The sequence below is a fragment of the Macaca thibetana genome, chromosome 2 (assembly GCF_024542745.1).
Source record: "Macaca thibetana thibetana isolate TM-01 chromosome 2, ASM2454274v1, whole genome shotgun sequence".
NCBI classification, from domain to species: Eukaryota; Metazoa; Chordata; class Mammalia; order Primates; family Cercopithecidae; genus Macaca; species Macaca thibetana.
This window is the reverse complement of record NC_065579.1, coordinates 36,441,248-36,462,899: the sequence shown is the minus strand read 5'-3', so window position 1 is coordinate 36,462,899 and position 21,652 is coordinate 36,441,248. Positions and strand designations below refer to the sequence as shown.

At 49.9% G+C, this 21,652-nt stretch overlaps 2 protein-coding genes across 5 annotated transcripts in view; one reads left to right on the top strand and one right to left on the bottom strand.

Annotated features, from left to right (window-relative positions):
- Window positions 1-14,293, top strand: part of RAB6B (RAB6B, member RAS oncogene family) — a 68,721-nt gene extending 54,428 nt beyond the window's left edge. Inside the window, exons 6-8 of the mRNA XM_050779668.1 lie at window positions 311-404; window positions 3,861-3,927; window positions 9,688-14,293. Of these exons, the coding sequence (XP_050635625.1) occupies window positions 311-404; window positions 3,861-3,927; window positions 9,688-9,752 (226 nt within the window). The 3' untranslated portion in view covers window positions 9,753-14,293. The remainder of the gene's footprint in view (window positions 1-310; window positions 405-3,860; window positions 3,928-9,687) is intronic.
- A 3,300-nt stretch (window positions 14,294-17,593) lies between these two features.
- The window catches only part of SRPRB (SRP receptor subunit beta), a 35,811-nt gene continuing 31,752 nt past the window's right edge, over window positions 17,594-21,652 (bottom strand). For all 4 annotated transcript variants that reach the window (XM_050779659.1, XM_050779656.1, XM_050779658.1 and 1 more), the window contains one exon: window positions 17,594-19,523. In XM_050779659.1, the coding sequence (XP_050635616.1) occupies window positions 19,310-19,523 (214 nt within the window). In that variant the 3' untranslated portion in view covers window positions 17,594-19,309. The remainder of the gene's footprint in view (window positions 19,524-21,652) is intronic.

The window sequence follows — 21,652 nt, the reverse complement described above, 5'->3', positions numbered from 1 at the left end:
ACAAGCTCTGCAGTAATTACTACTGGGAAAGGCAGGCGTGGGGCATCCCTACCCCAGGGCCTGCTTTGAAGCTGAGAAGACACGAAGGAAGGAGTGGGGGAAGGGGATAGTGTCCTGCTGTTCCCTGGTGCTCGCTTTGTGCTAGAGACTATGGTTGGTGCCCAGGAGGGACCCCTGGGATCAGAGCCTGTCTTCAGGGCTGACCAAGGGCCTGGTGGGCTCCCTCTGCCGTGCTGGGCGGGTCCCTCCTCATCTCTGCCAGGGGCTGCTCCTCTGCTGAACTGATTTCCCCCCTTCCCTTCATCTCTAGGCAGATAACCATCGAGGAGGGGGAGCAGCGCGCCAAAGAACTGAGCGTCATGTTCATTGAGACCAGCGCGAAGACTGGCTACAATGTGAAGCAGGTGAGGACACACCTGGCACCGGGCCTGGCACGATGTGGTCCTGTGGTCAGCCTCAGGCTCAGACCTGCCTTGCCCTGAGGGGCTGGTGGCGGGGTTGGGGCAGCCAACCAGAACACCCATAGATGCGCCCAGGGCGGGGAGAGCTAATTTCTGGAGCTGGTAAAGCCCAAGAGAGGGAGGGAGCACTCCGGGCATGGCGACTGGAGAATGTAAGTCACCAGCCACCATAGCAGTGGCCAATCACAGCCCACGTAGCAGTCCCTAAGAGTGTCCAGCCACCAGCTTCCAGGTGGCTGAGGGAAGCAGTGGTTCCCTAGCCCCTCACCCCACTTCGGATGACGCATGCAGGAAAATTCAATCCGATCAGCATTTGGGGTTCATGCCTTGCACTTAGCAAGTGCTTAGGGCTGCGGAGGGCAACTCAGGCCTAGAGAAAAGAGCCCACCATGGTGTGGCTGGAACTCACAGGAGGGTGAGGCAGTGGAGTTAGGGCTGAGCCTTGCAGCATGAGGGCCCCTGAGTGGTCCATGGATGGAATTTAGCAGATCAGCAGACAGGGCTGGAAAACATTGCACCTTTTATCTTCACTAACCACTAACCCGTCCATAGCACTGAAGGATGTCTGTTTGTCCTTCAATGATTAATGTAGGCAATGACGCTCAGTCGTATTAGTGGTGCCTATGGCTTTACCACCAGTAGAAATCACAGATGCCTTCCCATCACCTCACAGTGTTGCAGATACCTTGAACTTTACATGCATCAGTGTTTCAGTGTCACAGTAGTTATTAGATCTCTTACTAGTTCTCACTGTTCAATGTGTTCATAAGGAAGCACGAATGTCGATGAGGTGTATTCCAGTACTCAGTAGTTCCCTTTATCATCCTATGTCGTTGATTTCACATACTTCAAAGGAGTCCATGGGCTTCACCAGACTGCCAGAGTGGTCCTTGGCTCACGGAAAGGTTGAGAACTCCTGCCACTGGGGATGCAAATAGGACTTGGAGAGGTGGTGAGGAGGGAGGGCATGCCAAGCAGGGGAGCAGCACAGGTGTGGCTGCAGGGTGCCCGAGGTGTGGGGAGGGGACTCTGGATGAGGAGTGTGGTTGGCCTGGCGTTCGCTTCTGCCCTGCCCCCCGCATTGCTGGGAACCCTCGGCAAGCTGTGTATGCAGCACTGGCCTTTTGGATGCAGTGATGGTTTGCCCTGTGCGAACAGTGCTGGTGGCAATGGGGAGGGTGGGCTGGCAGAGCGACAAGAAGAGACAGAGTGGAAGGGACACTGTGTGACACTGGGGGCCCCAAAGCTCCAGGACTCAGCGCCCCACCCTAACTGGAGTGCCCTCAGCAGGGCTCCACTCACTCCCATCTGTTCCCAGCCTCCCTTGGTGTGGGGCTGAAGCTGCCATGGTCCTTCCTGCTCCCGGGGGCCATGGAGGAGAGACTGGGCTGCTGCTCTTTGGGAGCGCTAAAGTAATGGGAAGCAGGGAAGCAGAGGGAGGGCAGCACCAGCAGGTCCATAGGGCAGGTAGCATCTGCCTCAGCAGTCAGGGAGGCACTGATGCCCCCACCCCCAGAGTGCTCTGGAACCCACGCAGTGGTTTAGCAGGAGTTAAATGTGGTCCGTTTCGGACCCTACGTGGCTCAGGGGAGTCTCCATGCAGTGCAGACTCCTGGATCTAAATGTGAGCATTTCCACTTACAGAAACCCGTACCTGACCCTAGAGCACCCTTCAAAATCCCTAGTGGCATTTGGGCCACTAGTCAGGGCTGTGACCGTTTTGAGAGCCAGACAGGCAGATAGGAGCCGCCCAGGGCCAATGCCATGAAGGAAAGCTCAGGAAGGATGGCCCAGGTCCTTTGTACCCTTGCCTACTAATAGCTACCCTACCGCAGAGCCTCCTCTGCAGCCCGCCCACAAGGCTCTCACACCGTGCTGGGCCCACCAGGAGCTTCCCGCCTTGGGCCCTCACGGCCTTTAGCCCTGTCACTCAGCCCGGGTGCTCAGCTGGGGCTGGGCTCTGGGGTGAGGCCATGAATAAGACTCACCCTGTCTTCAGAGAGCTCATGCAGTGGAGGGCATGAGCCCAGAGCCCACCCAGCTCCTGTAATTCGTATTTGTGAGGAGAGCAGGGAGTGCTCCTGGGTTAGTCCTGTCAGGCTACTGTAACAAATCACTATAGGTGGGGTAGCGTATAAACAACAGAAATGTATTGCTCACAGCTCTGGAGGCTGGGAACTCCACAGTCAAGGTGCAGGCAGATTCAGTCTGGTGAGGGCCCATTTTCTCCTAGATGGCACCTTCCTGCTGCATCCTCACAATGTGGAAGGGGCAGACAGGCTCCCTCGGGCCTCATTCCTAAGGGCGCTCATCCCGTTCATGAGGGCTCTACCCTCCTGACTAAGCACCTCCTAAAGTCCCACCTCTTTATACTGTCACATTGGAGATTCTGTTTCAACATAGGAATTTGCAGGGGACCAGCATTTGGAGCATAGCCGTTCAGAGTCTTCTGTGCCTCATACTTCTGCCTTGTACTTGTCACCTCCAAGATTCCATCTCTGCCCGCACCCTATCTGCCACTTGCCACCTGTCCCCTGCCACCCATGCCTGCCCCAACACACGCGTGCGTGCACACACACACACACACAGAAAACACACATGTATGCAGACACGCACCTTACCAAGGAGACACTATAGACACATTCCCCCCACATTTACACAAACACGCACACAAAGATACCACACATTCACACACACCACACATTCTCCTGTATGTTTACACAGACACACATGCACCTACCCACACCTATCACTCACAACACACACATTCTCCACGCAGTCCTACAGATAAAACACATACACTGTACACACACTCCCACAGTCAACAACTCACACTCCACATCCAAACAAGCCCAAAAGATTGTGTTCACACTCCTGCATCCCTCGCGCTCTCAGAGAAGCCTCACTGCTGTGCCATGTGGCCCGGGCCCTGCTGTTCGCTGCCTTGGCACCGGACCTGCAGGGCTCCCTGAGCAGAGTCATTCGTCTCAAGGTCGTATCAGTTCCCCACGCCTGGTCCCCATGAGGGCTGTGTGCACCTTAAGGCCTGTACCTGGAGGCCCAAACCATTTTCTGCACCAGAGCAGGTCCTTTGCAGTCACTGCCATGACCTAAGCTTACCCCAGTGACCTTGTGGCCAGTCTGCTTGGGCAAGAGTCCACAGCTTTGTTCCTTCCATGAGCTACTGAGGCCTGCCCAGACCTGATGCTGTGAGAGGCACTGCAGGTGGGGGAGAGAGAATGTAGGCACAGCCCCTGCCTTTGAGGGCACCGTCCGCTGGGCAGATGGGAGAGTAAAGCTGCAGGTTGGGAGGGGAAGAGGGGAGAGGGTACAGGCGCAGTGAGGAGCAGAGGGGAGGGCCAGGGTTGGGGTTCACGCTGCATTTCTTCATCTTTCCAGCTTTTTCGACGTGTGGCGTCGGCTCTACCTGGAATGGAGAATGTCCAGGAGAAAAGCAAAGAAGGAAGTATCCTTTTCCTTTGACAAGTAAGTGAAAAGATGTATAGGAGCCATTTATTCACTTGCAGTGGACAGACACTCACCCAGTCCCTGCCCGGCCTTCCCTGGTCTGCCGCAAATGGCACAGGGCCTCCTCTAGACAGGATGCAGCTGAACCCCATGGTTTGGAGCCCCATCTGGCTCTAACCATCTACTTCTTCCAGAATAGCAGGAAGATACCAAAGGGGTGTGCACAGAGTGATGCTGTGTGGTGGGGAGTGAGAACAGCGACTGCCCCTCTTTACAGTGAGCATGGGTGTGGGTTTCATGAACACAGGCAGAGTCTCCACTGCAAGGAAGGCTCTGTTACTGGGGATATGATCTCAACATGGTTCAGTCTACTCGAGACAGCTACCCCCTTCAGACAGATGCCCCCTCCTTGTCCCGCCTGCCTTCTCTGCCCAGCCCTGAATAGCCCCTCAGGCTCCCCACCAATCTGTGGGACAGTTGCACATCACCCACTGACCAGCCTCAACCTGAAGAGACACCTAGATGCTGAAATGGAGGTTCAGAGAGGTAGTCTGGTTTGCCCAGTGTCACACAGCAGTTACAGAGTTAGGATTCACACTCAGGCTTGCTTCCTCCATATCCAGCCCTATTCCATGTGCGACACTGTCTCTCTAAGGGCATTTGAGAGGATCAGATGAAAACTGTTTCAGCAGGGGAAGGCATTGCCCACACCTGGGCCTCCCCTGCACCTAGTCAGATGTCCCCGCCTGAGTAAGCCACCAGAAGCCAGGCACGCAGATCCCTGGCTGGCATCCTTTAGAATGGACCTGTCCCTATGCAGCAGCTCTCTAGCATCCCCCGCTGATCCCACAGGCCTCTGAGGGTAGACATCCCTGGCAGATCAGAGAAGGGCACTTGGAAGATGGAAGGGCACCTTCGGGCTGATAAGAATAAAAAGCGAGAGGAGCACACAGCTTAATGTTGGAGGCCTGATGGAGCTGCTGGGGCAGGGCAGGCAGGACACTGTGAGTCTCAGGGCTACAGCAAAGGGGAGCCTGACACAGGCCTTGAGGGAAGCTGGGCCTCTCCAGTCTTCCTCAAGGAGCTCTCTGAGCAGACTCAAGACCCTTCCCCCAGGCGGGGGCAGCGGGCAGGAAGGCTCACCAAGGAGCAGGTGCCCCAGCAATCCCATGGTCTGTGTGTCGCCAGAGGACAAGCAGTGGCCGAGAGGAGGAGGTTTGAGGAGTATCTCCTGGTTGGTCAGTTATAAGACTCCAATCACAGATGAGGAAACTGAGGCTCAGAAACTTGACTAGGGCACCCCACGGCTCTCAGTAGCAGAGCCAGGCTCCAGAGCTCAGGAGAGAGCCCCCATGAAGTCACCTGTCACATGGGACTCCTTTGAGGTTCCAGGAACATACAGAAGCCAACCTGAAGGGCAAACATAGGAGCAGGACCAAGGGAGAGGGGCAGACAAGGTGTAGGCGATCTCCGCTGTGCCTGCCAACGAGGGGAAGGGTTGCAGTGCCCGCTCTCCATCCCACCAGCTCCCAAGGTGCGGCACACTGGCCAGGGTGAGTGGTGATCACTTCATTCACATTCTCCCAGAGTCGCGCTGTTCAGGGCTCCAGGCTGGGCCCACGATCAGGTCAGACTGGGCTGAGTGCAGGTGACAGCGAGCTCATCATCGTCCTGGTATGCCTAGCGTTTCATCCAGCTACCACTGACCTTTGGGCCCCTTGGGAGAAAGGATACAGGGCAGGTTGCAAACAGACTGCACAGGGCGATGTGGCGTGCGTCCCTTTTTCTAGCTGTGGGGTCCCCTCATCTGGGTAGATGTACCCCCATCCTCTCACTTCTGCCCAGGAGCCAGCTTGCTGGGCTTCTCACGAGGCAGGTGCTGGAGCGGCCACCAGAGGTCCCAGAGGGACCAGGCAGAGGCAGCTGTCACTCTGCTTCATTGGGGGTGGGGTGCTGGCATTTCTGCTTACTCACAGTCCAAATCCAGGTGTTTTGAAGGTGGGTGCTTTGGGGTCATGTTCATAATTGTGTTCAACATTGAGAGCAGACACACAGAGGCACTGCTTTGTGGCGCTGTATAAACTGTTCACACTTGGCCTCACCTGCTCGGCTCAGGGCTTGGTGAACGTGTGGCTTGAGGCTTCCATCTGCTGCTTGCAGGTCCAGATGGGGGGCTGCTGCACCTCTTCTTCACATTCAAGACAGGAGGCCCCCTCAGGGCCGCTCTGGCCAATACTTCTGCCCAGCAGCACCCTCCACTGGTCTGCTCTCTCAGCAAAGTAGGGGCCAAGGGGCCACCAAATGGTAGAGCCATAAGCCCCTTACTGCTTCTTCATACACAACCCCCCGACTCCCACTTTCTGCTCAAATACAGTATGCCTCCATCGCATGGGCCCTGAACTCTTTCTGAATAAGGCTGGCTTATGCAAAGGAGCAGCAATAGTGTGGGCACTTCATGAAGTGGCTCTAAGCAGGTGAGGACAGTGACACCCCAACCAGATAGAGCATGCCCAAGGCCTCCCAGCTCCTTAATTCAGAGCTGGAACCACATCCAAATGATTGGATTCCACAGCCCTGTTGCACTCTCTGGTGGGGCTGTGGTGTGCTTTGACATTCCAGATACGGAGAGGATTGCGCTGCGGTAGAGTCAGGGGCGCTGGGACTGCGGGAGCATACCCAGCAGTAGGGGGTAAGTTTGTAACCGGCTGTCTGGGCCCACCCATCACTGTTCCAGGAACCAGGGAGAAGGGACAGTGGGCAGTGATTGTGGCCCGCAATGGGCCACACTTGACCCAGAGGGAAGAGGTGGGTGTGCTGTGGCCATGCCTGCCGGAAAGGCACATGCCAAACCTCTTGAGGCTTATGAGAAACCGTGAGTTTCCCCTTCTGGCGCATTATTTAGACATGGGTCCAGTCATTCTTCCCTATCCTCTCCATCATCAGCAAGCGGCCCCTGAGCACTGCATTTCAGCAGCACGTGCCGTAACAAGGAAGGAGGTGACATTAAACGGGAGCCTGTGTGAAAGCTCGTAGCAGATGAGCTGGGCCTGTGCTCTCCAATTCTGCAGCCACATGTGGCTGTTCCGACTTCAATTAGTTAAAATGCGGTTGAATTGAAAGTTCATTTCCTCACTTGCACTAGCATCCTTTCAAGTGGCCAGTTGCCCATGTTGCTAATGGTGACATCTTGGACAGTGCAGATATAGAATATCGGAGAAAGTTCTTTGGACAGGGCTGTTCAGGGAGTATCAGTAGAATTGGTTTCCTGGATGTCTGTGTGTTGGAACTCTCCAAAGAACTTGTTAAAAACACACATCTGGGGCCCATCGCTGCATCTACCAAGGTAGGACCCAGCGAGACATTTTTAACAAATATCCCAGAAAATTTTGATGCAATCCATTTGAGAACTACTGCTGTGCAGTGTACAAAAGAATTGTGACTCAAATTGCACGTGAGATTTTTTTAGTGGTAGTAGGTGACTTCAATACTGGGCAGAACGTCGTGCTGTAACGGTGGCCAAGCTTTAAGCTAGACTACTGGTTCTCAACCAGGACTGATAGCCCTTCCCTCCCCTCCCCACAGGGGACATTTGGCAATGTCTTCAGACATTTTGGCTCGCCATAAATTGGGGGAGGGGGAATGGGGTTTAACTGGCATCTCATAGATAGTGGTCAGGGATGCTTCTGATCGTCCTACGTGTACAGGAACCCCTCATAACATGGAATTGTCTGGCCCAAAATGTCAGTAGTGTTGAGCCTGAGAAGCTAGTCCACAAGGGGCTTAGCACAGCCAGGTCATTGAAAGTAGAAGGCTGCAGTCAAGATAGCCTTGGGTTTGTACCTGGGCACCTCAGCTTCCCAGTTGGAAGGTGGCTCTTACTCCCCACTGCACGAGGTCTAATGTGGAAGTGAGGGAGCGCATTTATAGTGCTCAGCACAGAGCAAGTGCTCAGCAGGAGAGGCCACTAACGCGTGCACCCTGGACCAAGGAGTGAGGACATTTTTAGAGGTGGAAATGGGGAGGAAGGCTGGGTGTTGGGGAGGGAGCATCACTTCTAGAAGGAAAGAACAGCATGAACAAAGGAAAGAAGGAAAGCATAGGACATGTTTAAAGTGCGGAAAATCTGGTGGGTGGAGCCTTGGTATGTGATAGAGGGAAGGGGATGAACTCGCATCAACAGGTGGTTGGGGTGACCTTAAATGGGGAGGCCTTAAATGCCAGAGTGAGAAATCCATGGACGCTTTGTTTCTGTAGCAGAGTGTGACATGATTGTCACCAGAGCTGACTTTGGGAAGCCACTATGCTGAGAGAGAGCTGGCTGGGCTCAGAGGGGCACTCAGAGAAGACCAGGAAACCTCAAGGAGGCCTGTGCCCAGGCCAGCAATACAGAAGGGGATCGCGCTGCTGGCATGGGCCATAGAACTGCAGCTGGGAGAAACAGCAGGGCATTCCTGACAGTGGGTTTGCCAAAAAATGATAGGCGGTAGAGAAGTAGGTTGCTTGACTGGAGTAGAGAGAACAAAAGGTGGGCTGCAGTGGGCAGTGGGAAGGAAGACACTGGCTTATTATGTATTTACTTATTTATTTATACACTGCCATGGTATAAGATACATATACCTACGTACACACAAGATAAAGGTGTATGTGTATGTGTGTACGCACACACACAGGGAGAATAAAGGTAGGAAAAGCAAAGAAAAGTCAGAGATAAAGTCATACTCAAAATATATGCCATGGCTGCATGGTTGTTAGAGGTGGCCAAAAAGTTGGCTCTGAGCATTCTCACAGCCAAGACAAGGAAAGAAAATGTGAACTTCAGGAGAAGCATGGCTTTTCGAAATACTTAAACCAAAAGAACCTCTCCTGTTGTCCTCAAATAGGAGCCACAAAAGCATCCTAGGATGCCAGCAAGAAGTTCCAAAACAGTGCTTCTTATACCACCACACCCCACACACCCCTGTCTCAGGGCAGTCGTCTACAGCCGGCACCAAAGCCCTGTCCAGGAAGAGCAATTCTGTGAGGTATCGAAGGACCTGATCCTCAGCTCTAATTACGTCTGGTTTGATGCAAGGCTAAAACCTCAAACACAGTGTTGGTTTTGAGCCCGATGAGGAAGGCAGAGGGCCAGCCTGGCTGTGCGTTTGGAACCAGTCCCTCTGGTGGTTCTGGTAAGTGCTTCTCTAGTCCACAGCCCCTGAGGGCACCAGTGGAAAGGGCTGGCGAGGGGGCTGTGCTTAGGCCCCATGGATGTGGCTTCTCACAATAGCCATCCTCAGGATCTAAGTGATGTGTTCTAACTAAAGTTTGAGGGTTTTCCTCCTGCTGCCAATTAGGCAAGGCCCACATACCCCCGTGCTTTGAGATGTGAACCCAGCGGGCTCTTCATCTCCATTGCACTTTGAGTGGGGCTGACAAGTAACCGGGCTGAGGCCAGGGCTGGGAGCTGGCGTTTGAGCACTGGTCAAGGGAAGGCTTCTGGGAAAGGGACTCCCTGGCCTTGGTATGGATGGTGATCCCACAGCCCAGGCAAGACAAGCTTTGCTTGGGTGGACAGGCGCTGGGGGAAGTGGACGGGTGACGGGAAGAGGAGGCAAGGTGGGAGTTGGTATTGCATCCTTCCTAGCCCAGCCAAACCAAGAGCCAAGTCCCTAGGTGTTTGCAGAGAAACAGAGCAGTAGCTGAAGGGTACAGTGCACAGGGCTGAGTGGGGTGGCAGCTTCTCCAGGAGAGTCATCTTCCTTAGCCCGTCCCCCTGCAGTGATCGACATCAAGCTGGACAAACCCCAGGAGCCCCCGGCCAGCGAGGGCGGCTGCTCCTGCTAATGCAGAGCCGACCTGCGGCTTCCCATGACACTCCTTGCTTGTTGTGTTGCTTCCTATTGGCTAGCTTCCTAAGGGGGGAGGGAACCGAGTTATCAAGATGGGAGGATTTTTCTTTTCTCTCTGTCTCTAGGAGTAGGGTGGGATGGGGAGGGAGGCTGGGCATCAGGGATCACATCACTCTTAACAGCTGTTACTTAAACAACTATTTTTTGGTTTGGTTGTAATATATTGTACTTTATTAAGATTGCCAAAAACTGTTAAAATTTAAAAAAAATTTAAATCATGTGTATACAATTTTTTGCCAGATAAAAATGTAGTCATTTTTATTTGAAAGATGTGCTTTTTGTTTTTGTATATTTGTAAACTTATAGAGAACCTTTCCACACACCTCCTCCTTCCTGTTCTCTTTGAACCTTTCATCACCTCTGCCTTCCTCCCATCCCCAGCCCAATAAATTAAAACAATTAACTGAGCAACTTAATTAGGCTTCAGTCTGGGGCCATCTGGCCCCACTCTCCAGGCCCTACTCCATTTAAATCAAACATTGGTTGAACACATCAGCCTCTGAAAAGGTAGCTCTGACTCTGTCCTTCCATGGCCAGAGTGGGTCGTCAACCTTGTGTGGAGCTGAGACCAAGGCCTGGGGGCTCTAGGCAGCCCGGCAGCAGCCCCCAGGGGGAGCTGCTCCCACCTCTCTTTCTCCTTCCCTGAAAAGCCTTGAAGGGGGTTGAGGGTACAGGCAACCTTGTGTTCTCTGTGCCCTCAGGGACTGGCAGAGCAAGAGGCCATCAGAAGGATGGGGTGCTGTTGGCAATTGCAGCTGCGTGGTGCATGGTTTATAGACTGGGGTGCCATGTGTAGTTCTGAAAATATTTTAACCAGCCCACCCAGCAGTCAGTACACATGCCTGGGCCAAGTCTAAGAAACTCTGTGTGATGTTGGGCAGCGTGCCATCCTGAAGCCTTCCTCCTGGATGTCAGGGAAGCTGGAGCCTGTACCAGCCGGAGTTGATCCTCTGTGATTGGGGAGGTGGGGGTGTTGTCTGCAGAACCACCACCTGGAAAGATCCATGTTCTTAGAGCCTCAGCTGCTAATACTGTTGAGTGCTTTCTGGAAAAGCTGATTTGTTGCTGTTTTTACCCACTGGCATGGCACAGTTGAAGTCTTTGTGGACATATCTTTCTGGCTACTGCGGCTGCGCTGTGGTCACCTGAGGGTATAGTTCAGGTGGGGTCTCCAGAAGGCTGCCCAGGGCACTAGGACTTGCCCCCAGAGAGCCATCTCTTCCATTTTTGATTCATTCCTGAGAGTGGTTTAGTCCTGAGAACCTGCAGAGTCTCTGAAGAGAACTCTCTCTTCCCACTAAGTGATATAACCTACTTGGCCAGCATTCCAAATAGACTCAGACTTACCGCCCTGAGCCTGCACAGAGCCAGGTGCAATGGGCAGTGAGTCTGGCCAAAATGTAAACCCCACCCTCCCTGCTGTCATTGGCTCTCCCTCCAGGCTGCTGCTGGGCATGTCATAGATGGGATGAATGACCATCTGGGGTATGGTGGGCTGAACTCCACAAGGTTGTTGGAATGAATTTTGAAACTTCTCAGAAATTAATCTGAAATGGCAGGCAGTAAGTGCAGCAGAATCTGGCAGGACTGATATCTGTGCAGTGGGCCTGCCACACACCCTCTGCCTAGGAGGCTGTATGCCACAGCTCATCTCTAGCAAGGAATTTATCTTCAGGTGAAGAAGAGAGGAAGCAGGATCCCACTGAACACCTCTTGCAGAAGGCAAGGACCAATGTTTGAATGTGTTTCAGATGTCATGTGTTTAGTTTTTATATGTGTGTACATAATTATGTATAGAGATAGACTTGTGTATACACCTTCCACAAACACATCCTCACGGAGATACATGTGCTCAATGTATATTCTTGTTTCTCCTGCTCTCAAGTTGGAACTTGCATTGTGATAAGTTTTGGAAATTCAAAAGTACTGCAACGTGTTGAAATAAGAAATACTTAATATTGTCAAATAACTTGTGATTGTCTTGCCATCAATAAAATAATGCATAGTTGTGTTACACTACAGGCAAACATAGCCCACAGGAATATCTCCACCATTTCTCTATGTACTTTATATGCACGGGTGTGCATGCCTGTGTGGGCCAGTGTCCCCCCACCATGGGCACACCCCCAAGTGGTGCTTGTTGGAAGAGTGCTTACTTACCTCGAGAGAATTTACAGGAGTCCACATGACAGCGTCCTGCCTGGTTGGCAGTGAGGGCCATCACCTGTGGCCTCTGAGACCGCCCCATTTACAGGGATCTGCACTGGGTCTCAGTGAATGAACATATGGTAGATTTTTATTTTCTTGGCACTAAAGATTAGCTTTTTTAAAAAGACATCCTATAAAACAGTAGAAACTCAGTTCCCTTCTCATGGGCACACACATCCAAGGCACCATGGACTGTTTTTCCATCCTGGCCTAGAGGAGCAGTAGAAGATAGCATTTGGTTTGACATGGCCTTAGTGAGTCCTGCCTTTCCTAGCATGCACACAACATCCTCTCTTTGAGTTTGGGTTCTCCCCAGCCCCTTGGCCTCTGAGGCTGAGGGTGGCTTCCTCCTGTCCTCCCATCTCAGCAGTTCTATGACGCTCCCTTCCGCAGGTGCGGTTTCTGCCCCTCCATTCCTGGGGTGTGGAAAGGCAGCCAGACCTCTTTTTCAGAAGTTGTTGGTTCCCTGATTTTTGTCTTGAGCAGGCACCATCCTTGTCCCCTTGCTTGCAGGTCGAATTGGCACAGAGTAAGGTTCCATAATAAACTGTTAGGTGCTCTTGAAGAAGATGTCATGGCATCACCTTAGCACCCCAGCAAGAGCATTGCATCTTTGCTGAATCCAGATGAGTTAGCAGAGGGCAAAGTGGAGGATTCCTTTGAGGAAGTGTTCTCAGTTGAGCAGTTCAGTCCCTCTCCCCAAAGACTAGACCTGACCTGGCAGATTAGCAGGATCCTCTTCTTTTGGCCTTTTTTGTGATGATGGGAGTGAGGGGGGTAAATCTCAAAAGCTATCAACAAAGCTCCTGTTCTGCAGGCATCAGGAAAATTAAGTGTAAGACGGAAAAAGCAAACAGCCTGTTTACAAGTGGAAACACGTTGGTTCTGATCACTCCTAACTTGCTGGGTGATCATACATACATCATCATGAAGGTGTGACATCAGAATCATGAGCACCATGGCTGCAGTTGTCTGATCCAAGGCTAGTTGGCTTGGTAGCTGTTGGCAGCAGTTTCCCTGGGTCAGAGGCCTCCTTGCTATCGCTGCTCTCTTCTTCTTGTCATCCTTAAACATTCAGTCACGTTCCCAGGTCTGCGGGGAGCAATGGCCAGACCAGTTTCAGTGTCTCTGGCAACAGAAACAAGGATTGAAATGGTGGTAGTTAAGAGTGCAGACACATCTGGGGTGCAATGTCTCCATCATCCTGGTGGCTAGCCAGTGCTGGGAGGCCCTGCCCGGGGGTACCAGTTGTGACAATAAAGGGATGGCCCTCCTGGCTTCAGCGTCCTGCAGGTAGAGCAGCCTCGTTCCTTCACAAGATGGAAGGCAGGTGAGGATTGTCAGGATGAGATGGGACCAGGTAGCCGAGGACGGTGAGGCGTGTCTGAGCCACGGGAGGGGCAGCTGAACAGAAGGATGGATGTCTGTGTGCATCAACTGAGCAGATTGTGTGCCCACTCGTTTCCGAACTACCTCTCCCCAAAGAATGTGAGGCATTGTCACCTTGTTACAGCTATGTGAAGCAGAGCTCTCACAACTCTTCCTATCTACAGGCAGGAAAACCAGGATGGAGAAGGGCGAGTTGCTTATTAGGATAGGAGTGATCAGAACCAGTGAAGTTTCCATTTTTCATCCATTGCTGCCCTGTGTGTGAACAAATGTGACTCCATGTTTATTATACAGCAAGGACTGCTGTGCGTGGGCGTGTTCCTCAGACCATCTCTACTCTTTGGTTAGGACACTAGGTTCTTCCCAGCATATGAGTGAGAATATCAGTGGCATTTTGGGCTCCTCTACTGCACAAGGGCCAGTCCCCAAGTCTACTCTGATTGTCACGGGCACCCACACAGATCAGGACACCCTTTGAATTTTTGTTTGACATGAACTATTTAGGTGTTCCAAAACCTTGGGATCTCAATGTGCAAACTCCTTGGACTCCAGACCCCTGTCTGGTTGGCACTCCCAGAAGCATGTGGTTTCGTCAGGAAATCCTTGCAGCAGGGGTTTAGATGGTTCCTTCAGAAGGTGGGAAACCTCCGTAGCATCGAAGGCCAGCCTGCATCTCGCGGTGTGTGTCCACTTCTCCCCTCACTTTCCCCTCACCCATCCCTTTAAAGTGATTGGCTGTGAGGAGCACAGAGGGTGGCAATTCCATCTGTTATGGGCTCAGAAGACATAGCCGCCATGTTGATTTCACATTAAACTGTGTAAAATGTGGAAAAGACTCAGCATGTTGGTCAAACAATAAACTGTCCTAATTCTCAAAACGACGCTTCTGGTCTGTGTTTAAGTGGTGCAGTCATAAATGGGGGGTTCAAAAACAAGAGTTCCTCAAGTGTGTGCTCCACAAAGTCCCTCTTCTCATGCCTGGGTGGTATGTCCACTACCTAAAGCCCTTTGCCGCTTTGCTTCTTCCTTCTACTGGTGGAGCTGGGCTGTCCACCAACCCCGTAGGGGGAAAGGTGGGACACACTCATGAGAGTAAATCCACACACATTCCCCTAATCTCCATTCTGCTGAAAGGCTGATGGGAAGGGAGCCTCCAGGCAGAACTGAGAGTCAGGGGTACCGTATCTTCCTTCATCCCCACTCTCTGCTTGCCATGGCTCGGGGATTAGGAAGCGGGGAGAGGGTACAGGGACTGGATCTCTTACGCTTCTGGTGATTTTCAGAAAGCCATTTAAAGGCAAGAACTTAAGGTGAACTATAATGACCTTTGACAACATCTAGCTGCCATATTCCATCCCCAGCCCCACCCCACACCAGTTAGGAACATCCCTGAGCGGCCCCTCCAGGTCTCAGTTATCTCGAGACTAAAAGATGCTCAGAAAGCCAGCACCGTTCTGGGACTAATCCAAAGAGGAACAAAAGCCAAGATTAGGTAAATTGCACTAGCCTGGGAATCTCACTCTTCTTCAAGTCCAACTTCACTAATTACCTCCCTTTTAAAGCTTCTAAAGGTTCCAGAACACCCTCCAATCTGCTGCCACCTCAAGGAAGCCATCTTTAATTAGAAGAGACAAGAAGTAGATGTCCCTGCCTACTAAGCCTTACTTTTTCTGGCTGCCAGTTGTAAAATGTGAGGCAGAGCAGGTACAGGGGATGTGGCAAGACAGAGGGCTGAGGGCCAGTGAGTAGGTACTTGCATGGGCCAGACTAAGGCTTGAGCGAAGTGGTTCCGAGACAAGCAGTCATTCCCCAATAATTTATGGTGACACGACTTCACACTACAGGGAAGCGAGTAGTCCCACTGGAGACAGCATTCACACTCAGCTGTCCAGCAGTTCCTGCCTTTGGCAGACTAAGGAAGTGCTGTTGGGATTCCTCAGCCATGGATGGGACGATGGCAGAGCTGTGGTGAAGGTCCTGCCTAGAGTGCACGGTGTGGCATTCAGCGACACTGCTCAGCATGGTTCTCCTCATCAGTGTACGAGAGTGGAGGTCACTGTGTGCTAAACTCAAATTAAAAAAAAAAACAATTTTTTGAAACAAAATGATTTCAATACTTGAAACACAGGCTGGGCACAGTGGCTTATGCCTGTAATCCCAGCACTTTGGGAGGCCAAAGTGGACAGATCATGGAGGCCAGGAGTTTGAGAACAGACTGGCCAACATGGTGAAACCCCACTGCTACTAATAATACTAAAAATTATCCAGGCATGGTGCCACACGCCTGTAATTCCAGCTACTAGGGGAGGCTGAGGCAGAAGAATCATTTGAACCCGGGAGGCAGAGGTTGCAGTGAGCTGAGACAGCACCGCTGCACTCCAGCCTGGGCGACAGAGTGAGACTGTCTCAACAGAAAAAAAAAAACCCTTGAAACAATATTCAAGTCAACAGAACATGGCCATGTGCCTCACACATAAGCATCATGGGAACACTGGCATTTCAGAGGCCAATGGAAAAGTGGCAGTCCTGTTGGGGCTGCATGGCTGGCAGCCGACCACATGCCCACACAGCACTTAGGAGTCAAGTGCAGCCGTGATGGAGCTCACACTACTGAGAGAGTAGGGAAACCACACTGAAAGGGCACATTTCTTAACCTCAGAACCGGGCCACCAGCCTCTAAAGCAGGAATTGTGTTTTTTTAGCATTTCCATGGTCTGCTGCAAGGCGTAGCATTTACCCAATGGATGAATGTGTACAAGGCTCTTGTGAGCTTTATGATTGAAGGTAAGTGGGATTGTTTTCCTGCGCATTTAAATGAAGGTAGGCGTGGTGATCACCTTTCCTTAAATGTGTGAAGGGATGAGATAAAGAGATAGGCATCTTAATTGCCACTGATGGCCTTCAGGTGAGGACAAGCATGAGCCCACTGAAGCTTTGACAATTGTGCTGAACCCAAAACTTCAAAAACAAGAAAAAGCAGAGACTGGCTGAAATGATCTAAGTCAACAGAGCATGGTCAGTGCTTCATACAAGGCAGGACCACAGGGGAACACTGACAGCCCAGGAGGCGCTGAGACAGAGGCAGTGGGAAGAAGTGACAGACCCCAGGGACTCCCCACCACCAACAGCTGCTGTTGATTAGGAACCCCCAGTGGACTGTCAGGCACCTGGTAGTGGAGGTTACCAAGGCCCGGGCTGGAGAGGAGCCAAAGGAAGAAACAGTGCAGTGCCTAGACCCCTCTGGGTCTGTCCACGTCCATACCCACTGGGAGATTCCATTCCAGAAGTGGACATATTCACCAACAGAGTGCCCAGGGCTCACTCATCACAGCTGCTCCCTCCACAACAGCATCTCACCTCAGCTTTAGCAGGGAACAGGGTCATTTGCATTAGGCAGCTGCTGTCCTAGGAGGTCTCGGTGCCCACACACTTCCACGTTCCTAAGGTGTTTCAAGCTCAAATGTCTCATCTGTGTCATACACTGGTGCCTAGTCGGCCCGTCTCCATGACCTGATATCCATCCTTCTACTCTGGCCACACCTGCCCATCTCACAAAATGGGCCTACTTTAGTCGAATGCCTTCAGGGCCACAAGAGGGCACCACCTGAGTGGAGAGAGCACATTTGACCTCCCATCAAAAGCCTTCCCAGTTCCCAAGGACTAGTCACTGTGACCTCATCCTGGCCCAAAGCCACAAGAACAGAATGCCTGCAGGAGCAAGAAGCAAGGTCAGAGTTCCCATGTCTGCCGACTCGACCCTGTTAGAAAAACTCGCAGGGTGTGTGCCCCAAGAGACTTTAAAAACAACATTAAAGGCACATGTGACACTCCAGGCCAGATCATCTCTTGGGGTGCGCAGGAGCCCCATGACTGACAAAAGACTGGTTAAACATGCAGATTGCTGAGGCAATACCAGACTTGCTATTGAATCAAGTTGTCTAAGAGTAGGTCCTCAGATCAGTTTAACAAGCATTGCAGGTAATTCTGACGCCCACTAACATTTGAGACCACTAGTGGTTCTAGATAGAATTTTCCTTTTCTGGAAGACCTTCTTTAGGTCTTGAATCAAATTCAAACTTGCACCCCTTCTTCAGTCACTTTTTCTGGTGTGCTGCTTCCTCCAATGAAGTAAAATATTAACCAGAAAAAAAGAACAGGCTGAGAGGGACACATGCCTGTTAACAAAAGCATCAAGCCACTGACTTTTCATGAGCTCCTACTGTGATTATGTAAGCATGTCACATTCATTGCTCTTACCTACTTCCTAAGTTACTACTTGCCTAATAAGGAAAAGGGCAAGAAATAGAGTCCAAAAGACACTAAGAACACTAGCAGCAGCTTTCAAGTAAGGACTCGGTCAGGGTCTCATGACTTCTCCATTTCGTGTTTCATTTATATTGTCTTCGTGCTCCAGCAGCAAGGCTGACACATGCTTTGGGGTGGGAGCCTGGAGTATTTCTGCCAGATGGTTTGAGGTGACGTGTACTCCCAGAGCCCAAGTGACCCACCAGAAGGGACGTGTGAGACAGCAGGCAGAGGCTGTACATGGACGATCACACTCCCTCAGATGGCATCAGCCCCATGCTTTATCCTTTGACTCCCCCTGATCCTCAAGGCCAAGTGGGGTGCCCCTGCTGAATGCTCCAGAGAACTGTGGGCCTCTCCTACCATGGCTCTTAATGCACTGTTCCATAACTGGCTTCTCACCTGGACACAGCCACCCTGCTCTCCTTGTAAGCTTTAGTTGGGCTTGTCCTTGAGTGTGTGAGGTAGGAATAGGAGAGTGTGTTCCTATGTATGTTGCAATCTTTAGGCTCAGGAAACAAGGAGTTAGGCCGGAATCCTGACATGTGCACTCATTGGTACTCACCATTCCATTCTATTTAATTGCTTTGAGCCAGACAGCCTGTTTTCTTTACCACAAAATATACTAATCATTTTTAAAAGCCTCATGTTTAAGAAGACAGCAAAGAACATCACTTCAAAAGGCAACTTTTTTTTTTTTTTTTTTTTTTTGGCATCAATGAATATGCACTTTAGAAATTTACAGAGAACTTTTTTCACTTTGTATTTGCTCCACAGCATTCTAGCCAAGAGTACAAAATAGGAGATCTTCGAGCAGCACATGAAGATGGCCCAGGAGCCTTCGGCCATCCAGAGAAGCAGAGCAGCACCTAAATCTCCATACACTTCCCAGTATAACTACTAAGAACACACTAGACCCTTGGCATTAGGGGATTTATCATGTCCAGTTCTGTTATCTGGGAATGACTCCAAGGGTTTGTGACAAGCTTTTGAAACATAAGTGCTAAGACTGGAGTGTGGACAAGTCACTGAGCTAATGAAGAACAGACCCACTGTCTGCTTGGCTCTGCTATTTTGTACTTGTCTTCACATGCGGGGAAACTTCGTTAACTGTGCCCACAAATCAGAGAAATTCGCAAAGGACTAGACAATGTTTTGCCTGTGAACGTCAGAGGCAACTGGAAATCAACTAGCTTCATACACAGGCAGGTTTGTTTCCAGGAGAAAGGGACCAAAGCATAGAAGGAGAAGATAAGAGAACTTTTCAGGTGATGGCCATATCTCATCATATCCTCTCTGTGTGGAGTCTGCTTGTCACAAAAACCTTGACCCTACATCAAGTTAAACCTTAACAAAGGGAAGATACAGGCATCAAATAAAAGGTACTTACTTGTTTGAAAGGCAGCCATAAGGGAGAAATGAACTTAAAAAAAAAAAAATTCCAAGCTGGTTTCAACAGTACTTTGTTTCAACAAGGAAATGTTTCTAACCACATTTTGTACCCCTTCCTTATCAACTCCAGACTACCACTGCCCATTTTCCAAAACTGTGTATCACACACATCCGGGTCTTGTGCTTTGGAGCTGCCTCTCAGGCAATTTTAGCCAGCCATTTCTCCAAGTCCTGGATGTCAGCAGAGCCCGCATCCCCTCTTCCACCCTTGGCACTGCACTCCAAGAACTCCACTTTGAGGGCCAACTGTGAGAATTCAAACTCTTTGCCTTTCTTCCCCAGCTGAGCAGGGGCAGTGCTGGAACTGTCCAGTGTGCTAGGGGCAGCAGAACGGGTAACTCGTAAGGTGTTGCTGTGGGGCAAAAGGAAACAAGTCAGGAGGCAATATTTTTATACAGCAATTAAATCATATTAGTTTCTAAACATTTCAGCACTCATTTAAAACTTAACCATAGAATTGCCAATTATGCTATTAAGATTGCTGAATAATCCTTTGCATTTATAAGTCCCTCTCTTGGACAGAGAGGTGAGGTAGGTTAGTGGGGGAGGGGGTTGGACGTCACAGGGCTAGAGGGCAGGTCAGCAGTGGACCAGGTCACACCAACTTTCTTCCAGCCCAGGGCCCCCTTCTAAGAGGATCTCCTGAATGATGCTATTTAAAAATATATTTTTAAAATACATGCTATAAGTGTTATAAAAACATAAGTTTCTGAAAGTTAAGTGTGGGTAGATAGGGTATGTATTTTTATCTTGAGTCTATTTGGATATGGAGTTTAGAAATCCACAAACTCCAGATGCTCATATCTAACTGGGGCACAATTACTATTACCCAACCTCTTTAACCACCAAAACTTCCCAATGTAAGTCCCCTTACTGCCACCTGCTGGTCCTAATAAAGGGTGCATAAGCAACACTCATTTGCCGGCCTCCCCTTCCCTTTCTGCTATCCAGAAGCAGGAATGCATGCTGCCAATCTTCTTTCTTACAAAATAAAGCATTTCTTTTTCTGTGAAGTTGCTTCAAAATTAGTGAAGAATCCACAGACAAAACTAAGCAATACCTTGTTTAGGAACGAACACACACACACACAAACTATAGAAGTATTTTAAAAAAATAATACAAAACTGGATATTGGTAACCTCCTGAGGGAAAAGCTTTTGGGGAGAAAAATGGGCCTTCTAGGCATGGTGGTGAGTACATAGGTACTCATTTTAATATTTTTTAAGCTTAATGCATGTGAGTTTCATATGTAAGATATTTTACAATAAAAAATTTTTAAGGAAAAAAAGTATGTATTCAGCTTTTGCCATAAGGCCATGTAAATATAGTATACCTTGCTATTCAGAGACTATGAAATGCCTCAAAGCTAACAGGACCTAATTCTCATAAATCTGAAATTAAACTAAAATTAGTCAGATTCCTAGTTTTAACTGATGTTAACCTTTACAACTTTTCAACATTTCGTTTCACTGCCTTTTAATAAAGCTTGCCTTCTGTATTGTTTTTCTCTAAGTCTACAGAGTGAAAAGCAAACAGCCTATGGAAAATGTGTTTTAACCAGGGGAAGACTTGGACTGTACTGTTAAAAATAACCAAAGACTGATTCACAAATAACATTATGACAGCTTTGGCTTCCCCAAAACAATTCCCAACAATTGCAAGAGAATTTTTAGAAAAAACCCAACCATCGAATTGTTCCAATGTCCCTATTAACCTAACGGCAAGCAATAGATACAATCCAAGAGAGTGAGCATCAAGAGCCCAGGACAGGGTGATAAACTCGCAGCTCCAGAGGGAAAGGAACCACTGAAAATGGCATAGGCAGGGCCGGCAGAATTGTTCTGCAAAGAGCCAGAAATTAAATATTTTGTCACATATTTTTCCTCTGTTTTCTACCTGCCCTTTAAAAATGTCGATTTACTCTTGGCTTGCAAGCCCAGGCAGGAGTTTGCCAATGCCCGAAGCTGACTAGATTCTACTAGACTCTAAGCTCCTGAGTACAGGAACACATTTCCTCCTACAGCTGCTCCCGACTGCAGGCTTGGCATCTACTAGATGCACTACAGGTGCTTCTTAAATGAATAAGGGAGTCAGTAAATCATAGTGAGGAGCCAAGATTCTAAAAGTTGAATTTGTACAGTTTTTCCTCATCAGATCCTTTTCAAGGCCTTACACAAAAGCAATAGGAAAACATAACTTGCTTTACTATAAATGTTGATCACTTCTTCTAAGCCAGCTTTTGGCTAGCTCTTACAAACTGGCATAACACAGAAGACATGCTAGATGCCTTAAAATTCAAAAGCTCAATTTATAAACTTTGAAACACTCAAAGCAGGATATATAATATTGCCAAGTACTTTAATAATCTAAGAAGCTACAATATAGTATCAAAGACTTGCAGTCTTCCTCGGTGTTCTGTTCTTATTCTGTCAATAATAATTTCCAAAGTGGCTTTTAAATGTTTTAATTTCTTTTTTCCTG